The sequence below is a fragment of the Sebastes umbrosus genome, chromosome 11 (assembly GCF_015220745.1).
Source record: "Sebastes umbrosus isolate fSebUmb1 chromosome 11, fSebUmb1.pri, whole genome shotgun sequence".
In the NCBI taxonomy this organism is placed as follows: domain Eukaryota; kingdom Metazoa; phylum Chordata; class Actinopteri; order Perciformes; family Sebastidae; genus Sebastes; species Sebastes umbrosus.
Genome location: NC_051279.1, coordinates 30371857 through 30395623, shown reverse-complemented (window position 1 = coordinate 30395623; position 23767 = coordinate 30371857). Strand labels below are relative to the sequence as shown.

Here is a 23767-nt window from a genome sequence, read left to right as displayed (position 1 = left end):
TATTTATTACACATTTAGATGAAAAGTTGTCTTCGTGGCTGAGGTCAAGAGCTGGTCTGTAAACATAACCAACGCTGTCGTCACCACAAACTGTCCAATCAACACACGACTGAGACGGAAGTGGCAGATTTGAAAACTGGCAGTTGAAGGCTTGAAGGCGAGCCTCTTTCCTGCTCCATCAGATAACTAACTCAGTGCAACGGGATTCATATCAGCATAAACACGGTGAGAGGCTTTTGAATAGTTATATATATATATATTTTACTGTAAATGAAGATGCCTTTATACGTGTTCTTTATACTTCTTGAGTTTGCGGAACCAAGTCGCTAACCTGCTAATCGTTAACTACAGCGCTAACATGTTAGCTTTAGCTTGCTAACGTTAGCTAACTGAGCTAGCTCAGATTGTAAACACGAGAGAGTATATTGTTTTGTAAAGGAAACACGGTGTCTAATAATGTGTCTTGAATATATCAGTGGAACTCTTTCTTGCTTCGCAGCAGTTATACATAGCAGGTATTTTCAATAAAGTGAGTTAATAGGTGACTAAATAAACGATCCGCTAGGCAGCAGGTCATTGTGTTGACGTACTATTACATTGTTGGTGTGTCTTAACGTTACTCTGTTCACTACATCCTAGCTGCTATGTTATGTCACTTCTAACGGGGCCAAAGTGTCTTGTGAGGATTAATAAAAGGTCTGAAGTCATGTGTATCACTAATGCACACATTGTCATACCAAGTGAGGAATCATTAAATCCTCATTCTTTTAAACCATTTTTTTGCGTCCTTGGTGTTTGTCTGTCTTCATTCAAGAGAGCACGCTTAACCATATCTGTGCTGATGTTATGTATCTGCTCCTCAATTTCAGATGGAAGAAGAGGAGCATACAGACAGGAAGCAGAGGCTTGCCATGCTTTGTCAAAATATCAACAAATTTATGAAGTGTCTCAATGAAGGTAATGGCCCAGAAGTCTTGTCACTGTAAGATCCATACACATCAGTATCCACATGTACATACTTAACACCTTGCACTTGTTACAGATGACACAGGAAATCTTAATCGGGTTATTGGCTCAAACTCACCTGAGTCGTGCCTCTCATATTTGACGGACCTGGAGAGGAAAGGGGACCCTCACCTGGATCGTAACCACCTCACCAGACTTATTGACTTTTATACCAGAGTATTCTCCAATATGCCACTAGGAAAACATTGTCAGAATGAGAGCTATGCCAGGTTGTTGGTCAGATTTGCAGAGCTAAAAGCGTGAGTAACCAAAGTTATTACTTGTATATCAAATACCTTTGTCCTCTTTCTTCTAATTCTGTGTTCATCAGTGGATTGAGTAGGCTGGATGAATTAAATAATTGTAAAATGCTTTGTCTGTTTTCCCTGTTTTTTTTATTTTCTTTTATTAGAATTCAAGATGTCAATGAGGCAGAAGCCAACTTCAACGTGGCAAGATCTCACAGCCCGGACTTTGCATTTGTTCACATTGCACATGCAGAGTTTGAACATTCTCAATGTAGGTTGGTTTGTTTGTTGTTCTTGTACATATAAGCACATTCTCATGACATGTTATCTGGGGTATTTCAGTGTCTGCTTCATCATCTTACCAGGCAACACAAAGAGAGGCATTTACATATTGCAAAATGCTATTGAACTGGGTGCCAAACCAAAGGAGCTGCTGGAGGCTGCCTTGCAAAGAATGCAGACAGGGAAAACCCAACTCTTCTGTTCAGAAGATAAGGAAAATGTACCACGTGAGTATTTATTTATGTTTTATTCCATTCTATTATATGGTTCAAATATTTGACTGGTGTACAGCAATTAAAAAAATGGTTACAATGCTATATTATCATATGATGTAGAACTTTTCATTGTCTAATCTTCACATTTTGCTGTGTTTTCTTTCTGCCAGTATTGTCAAACAGTTATGTGCACAGTTCTGTCAAAAAAGGCTCTGCATCACAAAAAGTATGCAGAACATCAGACGGCACAGGCGACTTGCAGCTCTCCAGTATTTTTGGTTCAGGGTAAGAATAAAACAACTTCCAACATTTAGTAAGGCTTCTGTTTGATATAGAGAATATTGACATCTTATGTTGAACTGTGGCCTGCAGGACAGAGGCTCTCGGTGGATCATCAGATGACCAGCTATCAGGCTGGAGATCTCATAGCAAGAGAGCAGTTGGCATGGTGAGAGTTACATTTTATCCTTCCTTTTTTCTTTCAAAGATTGTATGAATTGAATTACCAAATAGTCCATGAAGTTTTGAAGTTGAGTTCTGACCTTTTGTATTTCAGCCAGGGAGAGTTCCCGTAGTACCTTTCTCTATCCCAGAAAAGGATGTTGATGATGAGGACTACAATAATGGGAGGCCCTCAAAGAGAAATGATTCATCACTCCACACCAGTTTCTCCAGGTAATTATTTATTCCAAAATATATTTACAAATGTGTTTAATTTGATTATGTCTTGAGGAATACTGTGTGAAAAACATTTTGTTTTTTTTGCCAAATTAAATACAATATTCTACATAGTATTGAAAATAGCTTCTTATGCTAATGATAGATTGAAATTACTTACTTGCTTTATTTTGTTTGTGTTAAATCAAACAAACATTTTATTTAACATGCCAGTATTAAATGAAATGTAATGTAATGTAATTTTGTGATTTTTTTTTTTTTACATCATAGTTCAATTTGCATGCATATTCTTGATTATTTCAATCAGATGTGTAATCATTAATTTTAAATGTTGTATTTTGATGATACTTAATTTGTTTAATTTTGTTTCAGGCAAACATCTGGTTCAAATGTGAACCCACTGTTTGGGCTGTCATCCTCAAAGAAAAATCCTGCCGATAGAGATAGTTTATATTCTCAAGTAAGTGTAAAACGAGCTACAGTGGTTTTGGTCTAGCAATGTCAGAATCAACACTCAGTGGTTTTCATTATCAGTGCTCTGCGAAGCAAAGCTGTTCAGCGTGAGTTAGAGAAAGAAGTGTATTATCTTTATCTTATATTGCTGTGTTCTCAGCCACCAGCTGTCAGCCCAGAGCATTGTCCTTGGGAGGACCAGGCAGCTGTGGACTCCACCACCACACTCCTTCACACTCATGACACGAGGGACGCCTCCAGAATGGAAGGTAGTATACTACTTGCTGACTGGTCAATAAAACGTTTAGAGCTGTATGAACAATGCGCATTTAGTGTTTTGACTGTTTTGATGACATTTACGTTACATTTTTCCCTGGCAGATGTAACGTACAGCTTCGACCAGGTCGTCAAAACAAATTCCCCCGAGTCGTGTTTGACATACCTGATGGACCTGGAGAAAAGAGGCAACCCTCACACAGACATCAACCTCCTCAATAAGCTCAAGGACTGTTATTCTAAAATCTTCTCCAGGCTGCCAATAAGACAGTTCAGCAAAAACGCCAGCTATGCCAGAATACTGGTCAGATATGCAGAACTCAAGGGGTGAGTGTGGAGGAAAATACTATATCTTCATTACAATCTTGGAACTTTGTGGTGTATGTATTTGGACATTGCAGGAAACTGATTAAGATCGTGATCATTTTCACAGCATTATCTCTATCAACGTGTTATCATATTTTCTGAAAAAATGCACAGAAACCCATTAAATCAAATGATTTTTCAGTGTATTACTGGAAGCTCAGCCTATCATTTTTATTATATATTTAAGTCGTCAAACTGTCATTCAGTCATGACACTGTGAATTATGTCGATGGGAATTTTGTCACACTACAATTTTATGGAGAGAAGTCAAACGACATAAATGACTAAATGCCCAGCCCCAAGTGTTGTGTGTTGTTGGTGATCTAGAGACAGAATTAGTGGCCCTGTATGACATTTATTAGCTGCGACCAACAGCTTGTCGGTTGGTCGGTCGGTCCACAAAAATGTCCCCATCCTTTGGCGGCCACGTTTTTGCCTTAGGAGGCTGAAATTTGGCATTGGAGGTCAAGTGTTTGTGAAGTTCTGTGTGTGTGAATGCATGTGCTTACAGGTTGCAGCTATTACAAATTTGCGCTAACATTGTCATCATGTCTCACGTATAAAAGCCTGTGTATCTGGATGTAGGCGTTTAAGTGTAATCAGATTTCTTTCTTTTTTTATTTTGAAGGATCGAAGACTCCGATGAAGCCAAGGACCACTTCATAGTTGCAAGATCCAACTGTAAAGGCTTTGCCTTTGTCCACATAGCACATGCCCAGTTTGAGGTTTCTCAAGGTACAGTAGAATGGCTTTGTATTTTAATGTCAGAAATCTGATATATGGAATAGACCGACACAGGCCTAATGCACACAAACACACATTTCATGGAATACATACAGGTTTACTTTTGGCAAAATTTATATTAAGATCTTTAAAATGACTACACAAGTGTTCACTCACTATCATGGTGAAATTGCAAATGTTCTTCCTCCTTTCCTTTTTAAGGTAATGTGATGAAAGCGACTTCAATTCTGCACAAAGCCCAGGCATTACATGCCAGGCCAGCAGAGCTCCTGGAGTTGGCCATACGTAACCTGAAAGCTGGGGAGAAACAGCTGGTGCCCACCAGGGAGGAGGAACAGCCCTCAGGTAGAGATTCACTGAGGAGCACTGTTTACATTAAAGCACTGAGTTGGACATGTTGGTCTGGAATTGAAATGTTTCTAATTTCTATTGTTTTTCTTGTAGATTTGCCAACAGGTATTCCAGAAAGTCTGCCTACTTGTGGGAGAAACCAGGAACTTCAGCTTCCTGCTCGGGTCCTTGTGAGGCGGTCAGTGGAACAGCCTAAACCTGCCAACAAGGAGCCCATATCAGAGTGGAAGATGCCAACTTTCTTCAACCGGCATGTTTCTCCAGAGGTCTGATGACATTCTTTATCTTCTATTTTCTGTGCAATGCATTTAGAGCAAAGTGTTTCATAAGAAGATAATTAAAAGTTCTTAAGTAAGCTTGAATTTGCATTTTGATAAGCTGCTGTGGAGTCTATGTTAGCCTGTGAGTTTATTATGTTTTGTCTGCTCTTTCTTGCTGACAGATTTTGGCACTAATAACTCATTTCCCTTATTTGTCACTATGATGACGAATAAGGGAATTTCTACAGATATGACAATGTGATCATTTTCTCTTAATTTTGCTGACTCATTTCCACCTCTTCATTCTGATAATATTGATTTGTTTTTTTTTGTTTGTTTATGTCCATCATTTATCAGTTTTAGTCTCGAAACCTTACCCTAGTGCTGATCAAATCGTTATTAATTATTTTCTTCCTAGGATAAACGCACAACACCCCCAGACCCCAGACCTGTTCCTCGTCTGTTTGAATCACTCCCCACTCCATCCGTCCATCTTCCGTCCAGACTGAACCCACAAACAGTCTGTCAGACACCAGACGGCTACAGGAACCCCTGTGCTAACAGGTATTATCTTGACTTGGGTGTCTGCTGGTCTGGAACATAATCAGTTAACACTTCATTTGCATTAAATTACTTCTCTTGTTTCTTTATGTGCTGCTTTTCCCCATTATAAAATGTTCCCAGTCACATCTACATCATCTTTGTCCCCCTCAGCTTTATGACTCCTGTTGTAAAGAGAGTTCCTGAAGTGTCTTCGTCTGCAGTGGCAGCACACAGAGCTGGACCTGTTCAGCAGCCATTCACACCAATAAACAAAGCTCCATGTTTCCAAACTCCACAGGTACAGCATGTTGCTTATCTTGCAGTATAGAATACAGAAAGGCCCTTTTCTGTTTTGAAAGTACCCACACAAGGAATCATTTAAACTTTAATGACATGATATACTTTTGTTTGAATTTCATTTTAGGCTTCTTTTACTGCATTATCCAATGAAACCATTACCATAAAGGGCAAGCAGTTCTTCATACTCAAGATGATTGGACGTGGTGGATCCAGCAAGGTCAAACATTAATAGAGAATTCATATTATGTTACAGCATTTATACATTTTTGCTTTTGTTGCTGTTTGCAACTATAATCACTGACCGTTGTTTTCTGTTTTTTTTCAGGTCTACCAGGTCCTTGATCACAAGAAGCAGCTGTTTGCTGTGAAATACGTCGACCTTGAGGAGGCCGATGCTCAGACAATAGAAAGCTACAAAAATGAGATTGAACATCTGAACCACTTGCAGCAGTACAGCGATCAAATTATCAAGCTCTATGACTAGTAAGTACATGGCCATGTCCAAAAAACAATGTATCAACGCATTGCACAGGAATCACCTTGAAACAGGTTTTAAAGTCATATTTGTATACAAAAAGAAATGTAATAGTTCATATCACCATGTTGGTTTTATATGTGTTTGCAGTGAAATAACCAACAGCTACATCTACATGCGGATGGAGTGTGGAAACTTGGATCTGAACACTTGGTTACGAAACCGCAAAACTGTGAATCCGCTGGAGAGGAAGTTCTACTGGAAGAACATGCTGGAGGCCGTCCATACCATCCACAAACATGGTACTTCTTTCTCTATAGCTCTCACTACTGTTCCCCCATCGATTCTCAGCATTGTTCACTCGATGGCACACTCAAATTATGAGTCATTTTTAACCATTCCAAATATTCTATATGTCCTCTGTGTCCTCTGTGCAGGAATTGTCCACAGTGACTTGAAGCCAGCTAATTTTGTCATCGTGAATGCTTCACTGAAGTTGATTGACTTTGGCATCGCAAACCGAATCCAACCAGATGTAACGAGCATTATGAAGGATTCACAGGTAAGATCTCTGTCATGCACTGAATAAACACATACGGTCTCTTACATGCAGTGTTAACATGCAGCCCTGGTGTTTGGATTGTGAGTTCTTTGCTGAAAAACAAATGAAATCCGGGTATAAATGCCCTTGATATGCATTGATAACCTGATCATCTACACTAGCTGCAACTGCTCAATGGGAGTTGTTAATGCTGAATACTGTGTGCACACAGTGTAGGAGTTGCATTCATGGAAACAAAACTTATGAGTAGACAAACCAGGAAATGCATGCAAAACAAGCCTATTCTCATGGGTGTGCAACAACCAAAATAAATGAGTCTGTGGAAAACATATTTTACTATAAGCATAATTAAGCTCTATCAGACCTACACTCCAGGTGGAAAGGGCTGTACCTATGTAATACATGGTTGTTTGTCAAACACAGGTTGGAACCTTGAACTATATGCCCCCTGAAGCCATCAAAGACACTTCATCCAAGGCAGGAAAAGCACGCTCAAAGGTACTCTTACTTAAATCAATTAAACATTCTAAGCAATCATTTCTGATTGCAGCGCTGTGGTGAAAACATTTTCTATTTGTTTTCCTGTTTTTCCCCAAAGATCAGTCCCAAAGGTGACGTGTGGTCCCTTGGATGTATCATGTACTGCATGACTTATGGGAAAACTCCATTCAACAGTATCACTAATCAGATCGCCAAGCTGCACGCCATCATCGATCCTTCACATCAGATTGAGTTTCCTGACATATCGGAGAAGGACTTGCTGGATGTGTTGAAGGTGAGAGACCACGACTAAACTATACTAGTCTGAACACAAAATGTCAATTTCACAAGTCTTACAGTATTTAGAGTTCTAGAGGGCATTTTAAATGAGAGATGTATACTTGTGTATTGGTTGACCTCTCAAAACACTTTATTGGGCTTGCAATTTTGTGTCCGTGCACTTGTGTACGTACAGTGTTTGTTTTGTTTTCGCTTTTTTAAGTACAAATGTACGAGACACAAAATAATGATATGAAGACATTAATTATTTTGTGAGTAATTAGTGAGTAAAAGTTACTGTGAGGAGCATTTAACTGGTTATGTAACCATCTCAAATTAATACCGATGCCTCTATATGACCTACAAAAGCAAACGACCATCAGCAAGAAGATTAGCTATTTCTAGAGTAATTCTTAATGCTTGGGATCGGTGCCACCGGGTCGGATTCCACGCTGAATCAAGCAGGTTCATTAGAAACTCAGCTCAGGCTCAAGTGCAGCCTCCAGCACCTCGCTGCTCCGCTGGTCCCCGCTAGGAGCCAACGCAGACACCACGCTGCTGGAGGCCCAGGCCGTATTGCTGGGGCCCCCGGAGGGAAGGGAGGCACCAGATAACCTAAACCAGGACTACGCGGGGCAGACCGTCAGACCCGGCTGCAGGAAAATGAACGGTTTTCTAAATGGACTCTGGTGCTCGGACACACCGCCGCTTCTGTCCACAGGGACCAACCATATAAACACAAAATTAAAGTTCCTCGTAGTAGCTTTAAATAAGAGTTAAACATACACTGAGGCCACATTCTGCTCTACAGACTGCTGTATGTTACGGGTTTAACTAAAATATTGATGCATATTTAGCTACAAGTTCATAGATTACAACTTAGAAGCGTTGTTGCAGTGATGTCAAATACAAATAAGATGTTTTATCTGGTTGTTTCAGAGGTGCTTGGTACGAAACCCCAGAGAGCGAATCTCTATTGCAGAGCTGCTGGAGCATCCTTACCTGCAGCTGAAGTCACAAGCATCATCTGGACCAGGTACACACACACACACACACACACACACACACACACACACACACACACACACACACACACACACACACACACACACACACACACACACACACACACACACACACATTCTCTCTCATCAAAGTCTGTGTACTTGGAAGCCAACTTTGCTGATGTGATACTGACCTGTACTCAATTCATCTGTTTCAGAATGTCCCACTAACAGTGATCTGCAGAAGATACTAACGGACCTCGCAGCCCTCCAGTCTCCAAACAGCATCATCCGAGCTGCTAATGTAAGATTCACTTGGTAGAACGTCAGACTTTGACTCCATCCATGAGTTTCTTAAATACTAACGCTGCTTTCTGCCTTTCACAGAATCTGGCCAGAATGTGCAGCAGTGGCAGGAAGTTGGACGTTGCAGAGTGTGCAAAGCCATCAACCTAATTATCCAAGAAAATGTGATGTGGATATTTCTGTTTCTTTTCTTTTTTTACCCCTCTTAACCACTTCAGTACAGTAACAGTACCTTCTGTAAGATGTAGAACTAACAAATCTATATTTGTATGTTTGTGCCTTTGACACAAAATCATTATATTGCTTCACCATTTACTTTTGTCATCCGATAATAAATTTAAGCATACAACATAGTCAAATAAAAGTACTGTATCCTTAGGAGTTGTTTCTTTTATTTGTCTCCACTGATACAAAGGATGCGTAACTGACAAGGTGTGCAATTTGAATGTGTTACAACATATTTCACCACAAAACTGCACAGTTAATGTTATAATTTCATAGTCAAGGTCATTCTTAACAGGACTCCATTGAAACTGCCAGCAAACCTCTGAAGGAAAATGTTTTATGTTTTAATGATTTTATTTTGCCTTTGGAGCTTATTTTCCTTTAATTTTCTCAAAAAAAAATTGGTGAAATCCAACATGGTCAATCTTCTAGCATCAACATAGAGGTAAACACTGTTGGATGATGTGCTTCTATTCCGTTATGTGTACAAAATAATCCCCCCCAAAAAAATACTCTGTATAACATTAAATAATTACACTAAATATCGTGTATTTATCATGTTATTTTGTTCATTTCCACGTGACCACGAGTAACTACACCTCGGTGTATATTGAAAGTGTTATCTTGAAAGGATTTACCGGAAGTGTGAGTATGCTGTAATATTTGCATTGACGCTATTTTGACTAATTTAACAGTTCCTCGCTGTCACCACTAGAGGGAAGCAAATACTCGTGATTTTATATACACAGAGGTAGACTCAGGAACTGTGAATGCTTAAAAAATAGAAACATTATTCAGGTTAAACAAATGGTAAATAAAAACAGTCTGATGCTAACTTGGTGAATTTGACACTCTGAAGAACTGCAATATATCAAATTCATCAAGTTAGCATCAATGCACTGGAGAACAATAAAACTCATCATTTTAAATACACAGGTCAAGTCTTTGCTGTGTACAACCGGTGAACATTTTGTTTTGCCTTTTACCTCAGATGTAACAGCGGTGACTTATATCCAAATTTAGCCACTCTAAACCCTTATTAATAAGATTTTAAAATGAAACCAAACAGTACATTAAAACCATTTTTAACGAAAAAAAAATAAGAAAGCTGCGAAAAACTTTATTTGTGCTCTTTGTTTAATGTTTGTATTTAAAAGATTGCCCCTAGCTCTGACATTGTTTGTCTGTATTAAAGAGTCATTTGTATGTATATATTTTGTTTGTATGTGCACTATTGCAATAAAGAATTGTTTAAAAAAAATATATATATTTTGAAATGATTTCCCGGAAGTGTACATATGCTATAATATCTGCATTGACGGTAATTTGACTAATTGAGCAGTTCCTGGCTGCCACCACTAGAGGGCAGCAAACAGATCAACACTATTGGGATGCTGTCCTTTTCCTTTATGTGTACAAAAAAAACCTAAAAAATAGTCTGTATAACGATAAATAATTTGACTAAATATTGTGTATGTGTCATGTTAATTTTGTTTATGGCCAATCAAATTGCCGTGACTATACACTACACTCCCGTGGTGACCACGAATAACTGCACTTCTGTGTAAATTGAAAGTTTTATTTTGAAATATATACCGGACGTATGCTATAATATCTGCATTGACGGTATTTTGACTAATTTCTCAGTTTCTCGCTTTCACCACTAGAGGGCAGCAAACACTCGTGATTTTAAATACACAGACCAACACTTCCTAGCATCAGCACAGAGGAACACTCAGGAACTGCTGATGCTTTAAAAATATTTACATTATTCAGATTAAACAACTCGTAAATAAAAAGGCCTGATGTTAACTGAACCTGTTTTTTTAAACTCACGAGTTTTAATGTCCTCCAGTGGTCATAGGTAGGAACTGCATCATAGAATTTGTCAAGCTAGCATCATTGTAGACTTTTATAAGAATAATACAGTTATCGATACAGATTATATTTGTTAGAGGTATCAATAAGACATGTGTATGTTCATATTAGTATTTTCTAATTTATACTTATAAAACAATATAATACCCTGCATCATGTAATGTGCTCAGAAAGGAGGTGCTGAGAGGAAGTCAGTCACTATAATGATGTCATCCTAAATGCTGCGCAGCATTCATGTTTCTGTTTTAATCTGACGAATGGCCGGGGTAATTTATATCATAATATCTAATAGTTAATAACATACTACCATTAGTATGCGCACGGACCGTCTATAAAGCTCCTACCGCGCACACCACGCACACCGCCCTCCTTCTGGACCAATCACAACCTTGATCTGCTGCTGGAGGCTGGCTGGAATGGAGAAGAAGAAACAGGAGAGCTCACTCTGCCACTATTCCCTGGTACCACAAAGAGTCGACGTTTCCTTTCCCTTCTTAAACTAGCCTCTTTTTTCACTTTTTCGACAAAATAAAAAAAATTTTCTCACAATATTCTAACCAAAATGGATATCTGCTGTAACAGCTTTTAAAATTTCAACACAAAAACAAAAACATATTTTATTGTGGTCCGGTGCTGAAAAAGATAAAAACAGTATCATGTGTCAGGATTTAGAAAGACTGATGAAAGAAGCCCAATAATAATAATAATAATAATAATAATAATAATACCAACACACTACTCAGAAATGGGACGGGAGTTCGACTAAAAACACTGAATATATTCCAGTTGTCTCCATAGAGGAATGAGTCCTTATCTGACCATATAATCATCATGATCACTTAATCCCCTTTTCTTTCTTTAACTTTGTTTTATTTAAGTCATGCTTTTTAAAAAAAATATTTATTTATTTTTTAATTTTATTATCTGTAAATGTTTTATGTCTATTGTGTTATCTGCTCAGTTTTGAGGATAATAACTTCGTTATTGTAATGATTTTGCCTTAATGGTTGTAAATTCATCTTGTGAATAAAAAAAGCGATGCTAACATCCTGGTTTGGCCTACAAAAATACGTCACCCCTGTAGCACTGTACTGGGTCTCACTTGAATAGGCGATCTTCGCACTGTGCCCTTCCTGGTCAGTCATAACAACAGTGATTATCAACAGTGATGGCGGCCGCTGCTCGGTTCTTCGTCCGCGGTGCACAACACTCCAAACTCTCCCTCTCCGGTGTTGGCACCGGACCCGGGACTCACAGCTCTTTTGCAGCCACCGTGCTCAAATTGTCGCCGAGCTCCAACTCACGTACAAAAACACAACGCAGACATGCGGCGCACTTTGCCTTTCAGCCTGACCCCGAACCCACACAGTACGGTGAGTGGCTGCTAGCCGGCTAACGCTAGCTAATGCTAGCTACATTAACAGGAAATAACTGTGTAGTTTAGTTTAGTTTAGTTAAAGCTAGTTAAAAGGCAAGTGACCAGCATTATTATTATAGTTAGTTAGTTAGAATAGTTCTTCTGTTCTGTTGTCAAGACTGGATAGAGACACATCTGTCATTTAAACTGCTGTGCAGGTATCAGCTGTTTAAAGATCTCTCCACATGGTTAACAATACTCTGCTAGGGATCATCATGAGTGTCTGATTAAAAAAAAAGAAGGTTAAATTACCTAGATGATTTCTTTTTAATTGATGTCTACTTCTCCCTCATTAAAAATCCAGAATTTATAAATATGCAATATACTGTTCATGTCAGAAGAAACTATTACTGCTATTAGACACAAGATGTCTCTTCACTGAAAGGTCAGTTAATGTGCATTAGAACTGTTGACATGACCTTTATATCACATAAGAGAGTGCTAATTATGATCTCTTATAGTCTGAGAGCATCCCAGACGAGGTATGAGCTCGTTGTTTATCCTACAGTTCATCTGACCAGGATGTTGGCACTCAAACTGAATAACTAACATTATTACTGGATCCAGAAAAACAACCCAGCACTGAGTATCATTTGTTCCTTTTTCTATAACAAAGAAGTGTCTCATTGATTGAAGGACAAGTTTCCTTACTGTGGTTTCTTTCCTGCAATAACTGGTATGGTGACTAACGGCTGTGTTCAACAGTGTTTGTTTAGGCAAAATAAGAAATTGTTGCTAGTGTCAAGTTATCTTTAAAATGTTTTTTTTTTTTTTATCTTTAAACCTTTTAGGTCCTACCCAGAAGATGAACTTGTTTCAGTCGGTAACAAGTGCCTTGGACAACACTCTCGCCAATGATCCAACAGCAGGTAGGACGCTAAAACGGGACAGTGAATTTTATAGCTGTTATTAGATAAACCTCTCTGAAAGCTATACCCTTTTACCTCATTTATCATCATGTAGTTTTTGAAAGATCACACTTCTGCTTTGGAATAATTTTAATACCCTTTAAGATTAGATGCGACAAGTCTGTGTCACAATTGGATGACTTGAGCTTCCAGGAACATTCATGATGTAGAAATGTTCCTCCTTTGTGTGTGTGACTGCATTTCGATAGATCTTTAAGACCTTACAAGAAAGGTGAACTTGTCGTATAATTATAGTATAATGGAATTTGTTGTAGACAGGGGGGTCATGTTATTTCAGGAAATATTAAAATCTCAAGTTGCATCCTCGTAGTATTGAGTCTTTGGTATTACTCAAAACAATGGGCCTCGTGCAAGAACATCTTTGTATCTTTGTCTTAATTTTCTGCCAGGTCAGATTCAGCAAACACTTTCTAACTTCAGATAACGGTGTAAATGACCCGCGTAAACATGATGAATGTCACCTGTGCGTAAATGAGAAATGTAAAATTAGCATAATTAACGCCCTCTTCTTATATATAGAGACAATTGCACAATTAGTGCATATTTTAAGTTGTTTAGCAGTTTTAGATGTTCATATTCATATTGTAGTGTTGGACAACAGCATCAGTGGCCAGTTTAAATGAACGAGTTCAGTGCCCGTTGAAAACATGCCTGTTCAGAATGGGCTGAATTCTTGGCCTGTGGTGTTGCTCTCTGCAGCTTTCTCAAGAACCACTTCTTTGGGTTCTGAGCAATACACCTGCCGTGACATAGTTGCATCACACACCCAAGTTACGGCTAATCGTGGTCAGAAACACCGGTAAAAAACATGTAGACTTTATCGTTAGGTAAGGTAGGCAACTGCCTGGAGCCCCCAACTGAAAGGGCCTCAAACAGCTATAGATTTATTATATTAGATATGAAAAGTATTGAATTATATTACTATTCTAACTAATTGTACCCCGAAATAACTTACAAAAGGCCCCAAAAGCGCTTAAAAATATGCACACTACTTACTGAGTACTTCTACTTTTAAGGAAAACATTGTAGTACTATTTACCTGACACAGAAATGTTACTGGTTACGTTGCAGATTCAGATTTGACTCACAAAATATAACGATTAAAATATGATGCATTATTATTCAGTAAAGTATCCAACATTATAATAGAATTGAAAGCTCCACCCTGAACAGACATTCAGTAAATTTAAGTACATTTTGCTGATAATACCTCTCTTTCATTCTTCACTTGAAGTAAACATTTGTTTTGAGTAGGTCTACTTCTTCTACTACTGCCAAAACCAACATTTCCAGTTAGACAGAGTAAAAAGTAAAGCAAGACAGAGTTTACCCTTGTGGCCCTCGCATCACTAAATCCACCCCTAAAAAACACACTCGGGTCGCGGTTACACCCAGTCGGAGGTGTTTTGCTGGCGGTAACGTTAACAGTAGTGTTATAAGTTGGTATCATGTCTGACACTGCTGAAATACAGTGTTACTCACGGAGGAAAAACACACATGTTGTGGCTTACAGTAACACCGGTGAAATACATTCTGGTTTGATTCTGCTTCCAGTTGACTATCCGCTCGTGTTGTCTCCAGGAAGGTGAAGAAAAGTCTGGTTGTAACGTTTTATCCAGCATCAATGTAACGTAGGCTATAACGTTAGTATAACTGAAGTGGATGAGCAGTGCTCTGCCCGCTGCAGTTGTAACATTATCCAGCGTTAGCGAGTTGTATCCAGGATCCAGCAACAGTGAACTGAGCCGCGGTCTGCCCACTGCAGACAACATGCTGGATTCAGTCTGCAGAGCCTTGAAGACCCTCCCTCGCTGCTGCTCAGAGAGCTGGCGTTTATTTATTCAAAGTTTATTAATATTGAAGGTGTCGTGTGTCCAAATTGCACCAAATTCGACAAAGCACTCCACGTGGTCCCCTGCAATACATCCTCCAAGTGTGAAGTCAATCGGATGAACGAGCTATACGAAGGACACACAGACGGAGAGTCCTTGCTTCATAGTTAGATTAGATGATGATATCGTTAGGCTATGTGAATACATTTAGAAATATATTATAATTCAAATTGCAGAGGTCCACATAATTATGAAGATTAATTTATATCGGAATATTCAAACTCAAAATTGCTTCAAAGGGATGAAATATTCAATCTATCAGTGACAAACGTAGGTCTGGATAACCACAGACTAATTGCACGACTCCTGCTACAGGTCTGGACCACTCGTAAATTCAAAATACAAGAAATTCGATGACTCATACAAGCCACTTCTGAACGAATCTGTTCGTTCTAATGGTTCTTGCATGAGGCCCAGTGTATTATGAGTAGAAATGTTGCTCGATTCATTTTCTGCGCCAGAGATCATCTAGCCCCAATCACAGAGCTAAAGGCTAGTTGTACTTAAAAATAATCATCATTTTCTCTTTCTCCCATCTCATGTTGTTGCCTTTTTTGTCAAATTTGGACTAATTTTTTCTTGCTTATTCTGTTCTTGCCATTTTATTGCTGATTGTATTGTGTGTTTACCTGCAGTCATCTTTGGGGAAGACGTTGCCTTTGGTGGAGTATTCCGATGCACAGTCGGTCTGAGAGACAAATATGGTAAGATGTTTCATTACCCAAAAGTTTCAACTGCTGAGTTTACTAAAAAAAAAAAAAACTGTCAGCCACCTGTTATTCCGCCTGCTTTACATGACTTTACCACCAGGTGGCAGCAGAGGACTGTGAAGAATCTCACCACCTCTTCTCTCGTGAGATCATATTTCTGTTCACTGTTCACCTAGAGGACCCAAAGGATCTGTTTGCACTTATTTGTCCGTTGCAGCAGGGTAGCCTTACAAATTTGACACAGTAAGCTGATATAGCATGTCAGTGCCTGCTGCTGTGAGTTTGTTTTGGAACCTACTGTTTTATTCTGGTGCTCAAATGTTGCTTGAGACGTTGCTAGTTCAGTTGTTTGGTGTTCCTTTTTAATATGCCTCCAAAGTGTGTATGATTGGAGTGTTTAAAGGGTAAATCAGCAGAGACTGATGCTGCTCTGTTCTCTTTGGATTCATTCTGTCCAACAGGTAGCAGTCGTGGCAGATATTAGCTTATTACAGGTGTTTCCAAATTGGCATATGCAAGAAATTGCAGTGCAGACATGCCAAATATGTGTTTGAGGAGATTTGACCGAAAGGCAGACATTTTGACTTGTCATAGTAGTACAATACCAGGACCCTGGAACTAAAGCAGCTAAATGGAATTCAGCCAGCAATCATTTTATTAGTTACACCTGTGCTCTTCCCACTGTAACATGTCAAAATACCTTACGTGAAAAACGTCGCGGGATGTCGCTGCTACCGCCACCTCTTTTGAAGTTTGAACCCACAGAGAGCACTGCATCTGCAGTTCATTACATTAGCAATTTATGTGTCTTCCTGGTATTAGTCAGTGAGGATTTTTCCCTTCCAAAGAAACTGGCTGTTCCAGTTTGATTCTTTAGTTGACAGTCGGACAATAATAATAAATCTCTGTGGGGACAGAAATGACCAAAGACATGGCAATAGCATAAAGCTGTTTTCTATATAAAATAGGCTATTTGTAGGCCCAGAATTGATGCTGAGTAGAAGAAACATTAGTGGTTGTAACCAATTTCCTCTAGATTTATTGAAAAATCTACAACATTTTGATCAAAACGATCTTTTTTATTAAGTAAATCTGGGAACAGCCAATAATCAAGCTCTGTTTTTTCCCAGTCCAAAGAACACTGAGCTGCCCAATGTGTCTTCAGCTAAATATAAAATGGTTGATCAAACAGAGTACACAAACTAGGTTCTAGGGCTGTCTTTGTCCAAAAAATTCTTAGTCTACTAACACTTTTTTAACACTTCACGATTTTGTTGACTAATCGATTGGTTGATTTAATCAACAGATTTGTAAAATTGAGTTTCTCTACAAAGAATCACACTAAAGAACCACTTTAAATGTTGTTTACTAGAGATGTGCTCATAAGTTTCTTAGAATTAAATCATTCAGCATGAAAAAGCATTAAAAAATGACTAATAGACTAAAGAAATCTTAGTTGGCTAAGAACAAAATGACAGATTAGTTGACCAATAGGACTAAGAAGGGGCAGCTCTCTCATAAAAGTTGTATAACATAATTAGATGCCAATAGATTGCCGTCTCTTTTTTCATTTTATATGTTATTTTTTTCAATAGCAAGGAGTATCAAATCCACCCCACAGTAGCCGGCTTTGCCTTTTGTTTTCATTGACGTCAGAAGTGTTGACCTTTTGGAGAGGGATCATTATTTTCCATCTCATCCTTGTGTACAGTGACGAGCGCAAAGCTGTTTTTATCCCTCTCGCTACTGAAAGGGACGGCGCACACCTTTGCCGCCCACATCCATTATACAGAACAGAGGTTAATGCAGGGCGGATACTATATGAATGGCTTTTTACGAGGCGGATGCATTCACCTAGGTGATGCCGCTCTCTCGTCGCTGGCTACCGGCTACCACTGAGGGCTTGTTTCCCTGAAAGCAACAGCACACATTGACCCTGTGCTCCGACTAGCTCTCCCTCTCTCTAATGTGTGAAGCCCTTTTCACTGAAAGCAGCGTTGGTGTAAAAAAGTTACCCAAGCATGTTGACTATTTAAATACGCATTCTAGACTCAACTGAGGCACACATGTCGATGCATTTGACGGTCACACGTTGTGTTATTGTTACATCTCTTGGTTGTGTTTTCCTCGTCATTAATTGATGACTTACTACTCATTGATTTGATGACGCAAAGAAGCACACACACTGTCACTTTCACATGAAGCTGCATATTTGAGGCTGGCTTCAGTCTTGAGTGGTAAGGCACAAGATTTTGATTGCTTAATTGTTCATTCCTCGAAGGGTTTGTGGTGCTGTGGCTGCTAATTGAACTTTGTGAGCACAGATCAGACTGGGGCACGTAAGGGCAGAGTTTCACTGCTGAGAAGAAGCCCGCTTCCCAGCGAAACAGAAAAAGAAAACTGGATTAGCGAATAAGATGAGAGCAAAAATAACACTTTAGATCCAAATTTAGAGTCCCACTCTTGCGGCTCTTTTTCAGATTATAGGGTGGAGAATGGAATTTTTAATTTTGTTTTTTTTTCTTCTGTTTTTACTCAGTGGATGTTGTGTGTGCATCACAGGCTTGGTTAGCTACAGCTGAGGAGGAGTCATCAGCTTGTCACTTCATTTATTTTAGGACTGCATGGCATTTTAAGAGAGAGAGTGTTTTTTGCAATCTCATCACTCAAGTGTGCGGCGTGAGCCTTGTTCTGTTTTCAGAAAAAACCCTGCTATTCCCTAGACACCCTGCTCTACAATTGTGGTCCCAAATAAATAATGAAATACAATGGGCTGTTCAGTGATCCCAGCTTGGATAGTGGCTGCCACATCTTAAACCTTAAACCTCCTGTGTGAACTTTTTTCTCTGAGGAAGTCCGCTCCCTTATCCACAGCAGCCACAGGTTGTCTTCCACTACTAGTACTTCAGCTTCTTATTCTCCTCCTCTCTGCTACTGTCTCCCCAAGGTAAGGACAGAGTCTTCAACACTCCCCTTTGTGAGCAGGGGATTGTGGGATTCGGTATTGGTGCAGCTGTTGCTGGTGCCACAGCCATCGCTGAGATCCAGTTTGCTGACTACATCTATCCTGCTTTTGACCAGGTAAGTAGGGCTGCAACTAACGACTGTCATTAGCGATTATTATCTGACAATTTTTTTTCTTGATCAATCATTTTGTCCATAAAATGTCAGAAACCTGGGAAAAATGCCCGCTATAATTTCTTAGAGCCATAGACTGTATATAAGAAGTGGACGTAGTCACTGTGACGTCACCCATTGGTGTTTGGACTGCCGTTTTGAAGCCTCGAATTCAGCATTTCCGCCGTCACCACCTTGGTGTTTGGCCGTCAATCAGACTTCTTTTTGCAACCAGAGGAGTCGTCCCCTGCTGGCTATTAGAAAGAATGCAAGTTTATAGCTTCACTTCACAGAGCAGGAGGTAGCCCACTGCTTAGAGCCCAAGTTGATGACTTCAAATGTCTTTGTTTGGTCTGATCAACAGTTCAAAACTTTACTGTCATGTATAACACAAATATTTCACATTCAGATTCTCACATTTTGGAAGCTGGAAACTGCAAATGTTTGGCCTTTTGCTTAGAAAATGACTAAAACAATTCAATTCAGTTATCAAAATAGTTTCATTTTTTGTCTTTTGATTAATCAGGTAACTAATCAGTTAACTAATCAGGCGACTGGCACCCCCTGCAGTTGCCGTAGCCCAAACGCACTGCCCCCATTCAAAATGAATGGGAAGACTTGTGTATTCGCTGCTTTGCTGGATCTGGTGTGAATGCAGCCTGACTTTTGTGTGACAGTACTGTGGCTCTTCTTAACCCCACAGAACATCTTGGTGTTGAAAAATAAGTTGTTTTTTGGCTTTTGTTTAACGGTAGAACTCTACTATTCTGATGCAGGTAGTGAAGCAGTTTTCACTACAATTTCTTGTTAGTACCGTCACCTCCAGACTCAAACGCTGGAAGCATGGCAGGGTTTCATTATTAATTTAACCTCTAAAGAATATCTTGGCAACGCCAACTGTAACTCTAAAGTAGGCCACCTATAGAAATATAATAGGAGCCCAGCCCTCCAGGTTCAACATTATGCAAATCTTCAGGTAAGGTCAGTGACCTGCTATCGCAGACTAATACAGTTCAAGACGACAACTTTTGATGTTGGAGAGACAAGACTTCCCTAGATATTTTTAACACTTTGCAAAGGAACACCTGAAAAAAATCCTATGCTTGTTTTAATGTTGATGTGGTCCAGGAGGAGCCTCTCTCCAGTGGATCACATTCACTGTTTGGTTAAAGGGACGGATTAGGATGAGGGAAAGTACGCTGACGTAACTACTAAAACCTGCCTTTTGCATCAAAATCCTTCTTCTCAGAGTCATAATTCAGGAATACTAGGACGCACAGACATCAGACTGTTATTGGTGGAATCAGCACACGCCTTCCAGTGATGGCTGTTTTTCTGAGATCTCTCTGATAGCTCAAGGAAGAAATTCTATATAAAGGAGCTCCTAAAAACTTGAGATTATACTTCATAATCATCAAATTTAAACGTTTTTCTTCTGCATCAAAAAAAAAAATGCTCAAATGAATACCCTCGCTAGCTCGCTGACTCACATCCTTTTTGCATCCCCCAAAGTATGATGAGAACTGTACTGGCAACAATCAAATGTTATTAATCACAAATGGAAGTAGAAGGAGAGGAAACACATGGGTGGAAAAAAACACTGTGAATACATTTTATGTTGTTACTAAGGCTAAGAATATCCCATCTACATGGGACTCTCACACGCTAAATGATGGCATATCTTCTATAGCCAAGACATTGAGTGACTATGCCATAGACCCGAGTAAAAGCAGTCTTTTAAAGCTTAAAACTGTCAACAGAACTATACTGCAGCAGATGTCTCTAATCAAAAGTTTATTTGTGGACTATAGTTTGAAGTCACTATGCTACTTGTTTCCGTGCTGCAGGAATGTAGAGTTAGGATATACTCTTTGTACTTGCCTGGTGTGCGAACACACCCGTTTGCAGTCTGGACTGTGTATAGCTAAGAGTGCATACCACCACAAAAATAAAGTGTAATCACTGAACTTGAACATCATGGTCCAAGTCAGCAAAATGATGACTCTTTAGAGAATATTTGTATGTAATATATCTTTGATTTGCATCCATGTGACTCTCCTAGTACTATAAATGTGATAACCCCCTGTGCAAATGCAGTTTTATTTGCGTAGAAGTAATGAGACCTCCTAGCATCTTAGGAAACACTTGAAAGAAAAAAAAAAGAAAGGAAATAAATTCTGTTTGCTAGTCTGGCAGCCACTAATGTTCGTGATTTTATTTATTCTTCTGACTCGTCTTCTGTCTCATTTGTATATCATATTCCATGTTGAATGCAGGTGTTTGATAAACAGACCTCAAATTGTCCATTTCATATTAAAAAAGTTAAACAATAGGAGCACTTTTGCATTTTTTTCCTGAGGAAAACGAATTACAGGCTGAGCAGGACAGTGGGCAGTGCTGCTGCTTTACCATGCGTACATGCTGACACGAGCGTCATTCTGTGTATTCTCGCCCTCCACAAGAGGAATGTTAGTCTCCGCTATGTCAAGGCAACACAAAACAGAAAGCGTGATAATGGTGCCAGTTTCTGTGAGGCTCCTGCTGCGATGCAGAGCAACACTAGATCAAATCTCGTGCCGGGCCTTGAGTGGGCTCCTTCTCTCTCCTTCTGCGCTCTCGCTTAAAATGGTGCCGTCCAAACTGACCTTAGAGAGACATAAAAGCTGAATTAACAGCCCACCTGAGTTTCAGGGAGGAAAACTTGGCACACCTTTCTGGAGGAAGCCCAGTATCAGAAACTGTAGAAGACGGTAGAATGAACCAGACACTTGAGGTCATTTTGCTTGTTAAAAATAAAATAAGGTTTTTAAAATCTTTAAGGGGAATAGCAGAGAGAGTGGCTCGGCACATGAAGTGTCCACTGGTGTGGTCTTTATTCATAAAAACAAAAGGCATCAATCTATTTTCTGGGGTGTTTTTTGTTAAATAGATCTGCAATTGATTAAACCAACATATTAAAGAACATTAAATGTTAACAACACATTGGTGTAAATTAAATTTGCTGCTTTTGCAACAACCCAGGTGTTCCATGACGGTCTTATGTCAACTAATAATGTGTGTTTGTGTTAACGTGAATTCTGTTGGTCTCTTTCTAGATAGTCAATGAAGCAGCCAAGTACCGCTACCGCTCTGGCAACTTGTTCGACTGCGGCAACCTCACCATTCGGGCTCCGTGGGGGTGTGTCGGCCACGGGTCACTTTACCACTCTCAAAGCCCGGAGGCCTTCTTCGCCCACTGCCCTGGCATCAAGGTCAGCCATGTGGTTTATTACAGATTCTGACTTTTATTTGTTTCCTTTTTATATATTTTTTTTCTGTTTGTGCAATTTTGAAATGTCACGTCTTGCCCCAAAAACATATTCAAAAGTATTCTGGCAGAACATCGAGGTGTATAGAGAGGTCTGATTACATTGGTGACAAGCACAGTCAAAATGATTAGTAATCAGTTATAGTCCTGCTAATACAACTGTAATACTGAAAGTAAACCGTAAGAATAAAATATGGAAAGGGAGAAATAAGTACAATAAATAGGCCTGCAAATGATTTGAAGGTCAATGTTCCAACAAGTAAAAACAAGTAAAGAATGTCTTCAAGCTGAAACAACAAAATCCTGGTTTCTCATATCTCATCTCTCATGTATCACTTGGATATTGTCGGCACACAAAGAGGAAAGCTGGTGAACGGTGCTGAAAAAGTAGCAGATGGACTGTTTCAACTGAATTGTAATGATTTTATTCAATCACAGCTAACCCCCTGAATTTGATGACTTGTATTTTTTACAAGGTCCCAGGTGTATTAATAAATATATTTTTTTTCATTCCCCTGCAACATCATCCACAAAACAGTGCAGTTAAAAAAAGCTTTACAAGAGTATTGTTTCAAGAATGGACTCAACAACAGTAAAACCAGAGCCACTTAAAACATCTTAAATAAAACCTGCACCATCCATTATCTAGAAGGATAACATGTTGGAGAAATACAAATTGGGCCACTGGAGGAGATGAGATGGTGGGAAGGTAACAAGGGTTAGAGGAAACAAAGGATTAAACTACTATCTAATCTCGCCTCACATAGAGGCTTGAATTTAGAAATGGTGCTCTAATTCTGTATGAAAAGAAAACCAACTTTTCTTTGGCTGCATTGACACCAGATCCTTATGTTGCGGCGATTCACCGCAAGGTTATGGGAGAGTCACTTTAATGACCCATTGACGGCGATGATTAATGTCTTGTGTTCTCTTATGGCTGGGTTTGACAGCTCTGGATTGCGTGTTACATGACTGGGTGTCATTATTAATTTAACCTTTAAAGAATATCTTGGCATCGCCACTGTAACTCTAAAGTAGGCCAGTTATAGAAATGGAATAGGAGCCCAGCCCTCCAGGTTCAACTTTATGCAAATCTTCAGGTAAGGTCAGTGACATGCTATCGCAGACTAATACAGTTCAAGACGGCAACTTTTGGTGTTGTAGAGACAAGAAGTCTCTAGGCCAGCCCTCCAGGTTCAACTTTATGCAAATCTTCTCTGGTAACAACCTGTCGTGCTTGTTTTGATTCACAAATGAAAGCTCAGCTGTTTTCTACTCCAACTTAATGAAGTTCAAGTACTTAAAGGTCTTATTGATAACATTTCTATGTAGACGAATATATCGATTTTTTAAAAATATATATATATATATATATATATATATATATATATACATCCACAGAGCTTTTAGAAAGGTGCCAAATAAAAGTATGGCTTTTCCTAAAGAAAATATTTTGATTGTAAAT

The 23767-nt window shown here is 39.2% G+C and overlaps 2 protein-coding genes across 3 annotated transcripts in view; both read left to right on the top strand.

The window, feature by feature from the left end:
* Window positions 1–71: 71 nt before the first annotated feature.
* On the top strand, window positions 72–9594 carry ttk (ttk protein kinase). The gene is made up of 25 exons (XM_037785915.1): window positions 72–225; window positions 870–957; window positions 1043–1265; window positions 1418–1524; window positions 1619–1762; window positions 1921–2035; window positions 2123–2198; window positions 2307–2425; window positions 2801–2888; window positions 3042–3150; window positions 3262–3484; window positions 4152–4258; window positions 4469–4612; window positions 4712–4884; window positions 5297–5442; window positions 5593–5719; window positions 5846–5938; window positions 6047–6204; window positions 6347–6498; window positions 6634–6758; window positions 7182–7256; window positions 7357–7533; window positions 8457–8553; window positions 8740–8825; window positions 8909–9594. Exons 2-25 carry the CDS (start codon window positions 870–872, stop codon window positions 8975–8977), a joined length of 3021 nt encoding a protein of 1006 aa, XP_037641843.1. The 5' UTR covers window positions 72–225; the 3' UTR covers window positions 8978–9594.
* Window positions 9595–12041: 2447 nt separating this feature from the next.
* The window catches only part of bckdhb (branched chain keto acid dehydrogenase E1 subunit beta), a 55414-nt gene continuing 43688 nt past the window's right edge, over window positions 12042–23767 (top strand). The window contains exons 1-5 of one of the 2 annotated variants that reach the window (XM_037784966.1): window positions 12042–12303; window positions 13139–13216; window positions 15804–15872; window positions 18826–18959; window positions 22091–22246. In XM_037784966.1, the coding sequence (XP_037640894.1) occupies window positions 12099–12303; window positions 13139–13216; window positions 15804–15872; window positions 18826–18959; window positions 22091–22246 (642 nt within the window). In that variant the 5' untranslated portion in view covers window positions 12042–12098. The remainder of the gene's footprint in view (window positions 12304–13138; window positions 13217–15803; window positions 15873–18825; window positions 18960–22090; window positions 22247–23767) is intronic. The other variant, XM_037784965.1, reaches the window with a different exon arrangement.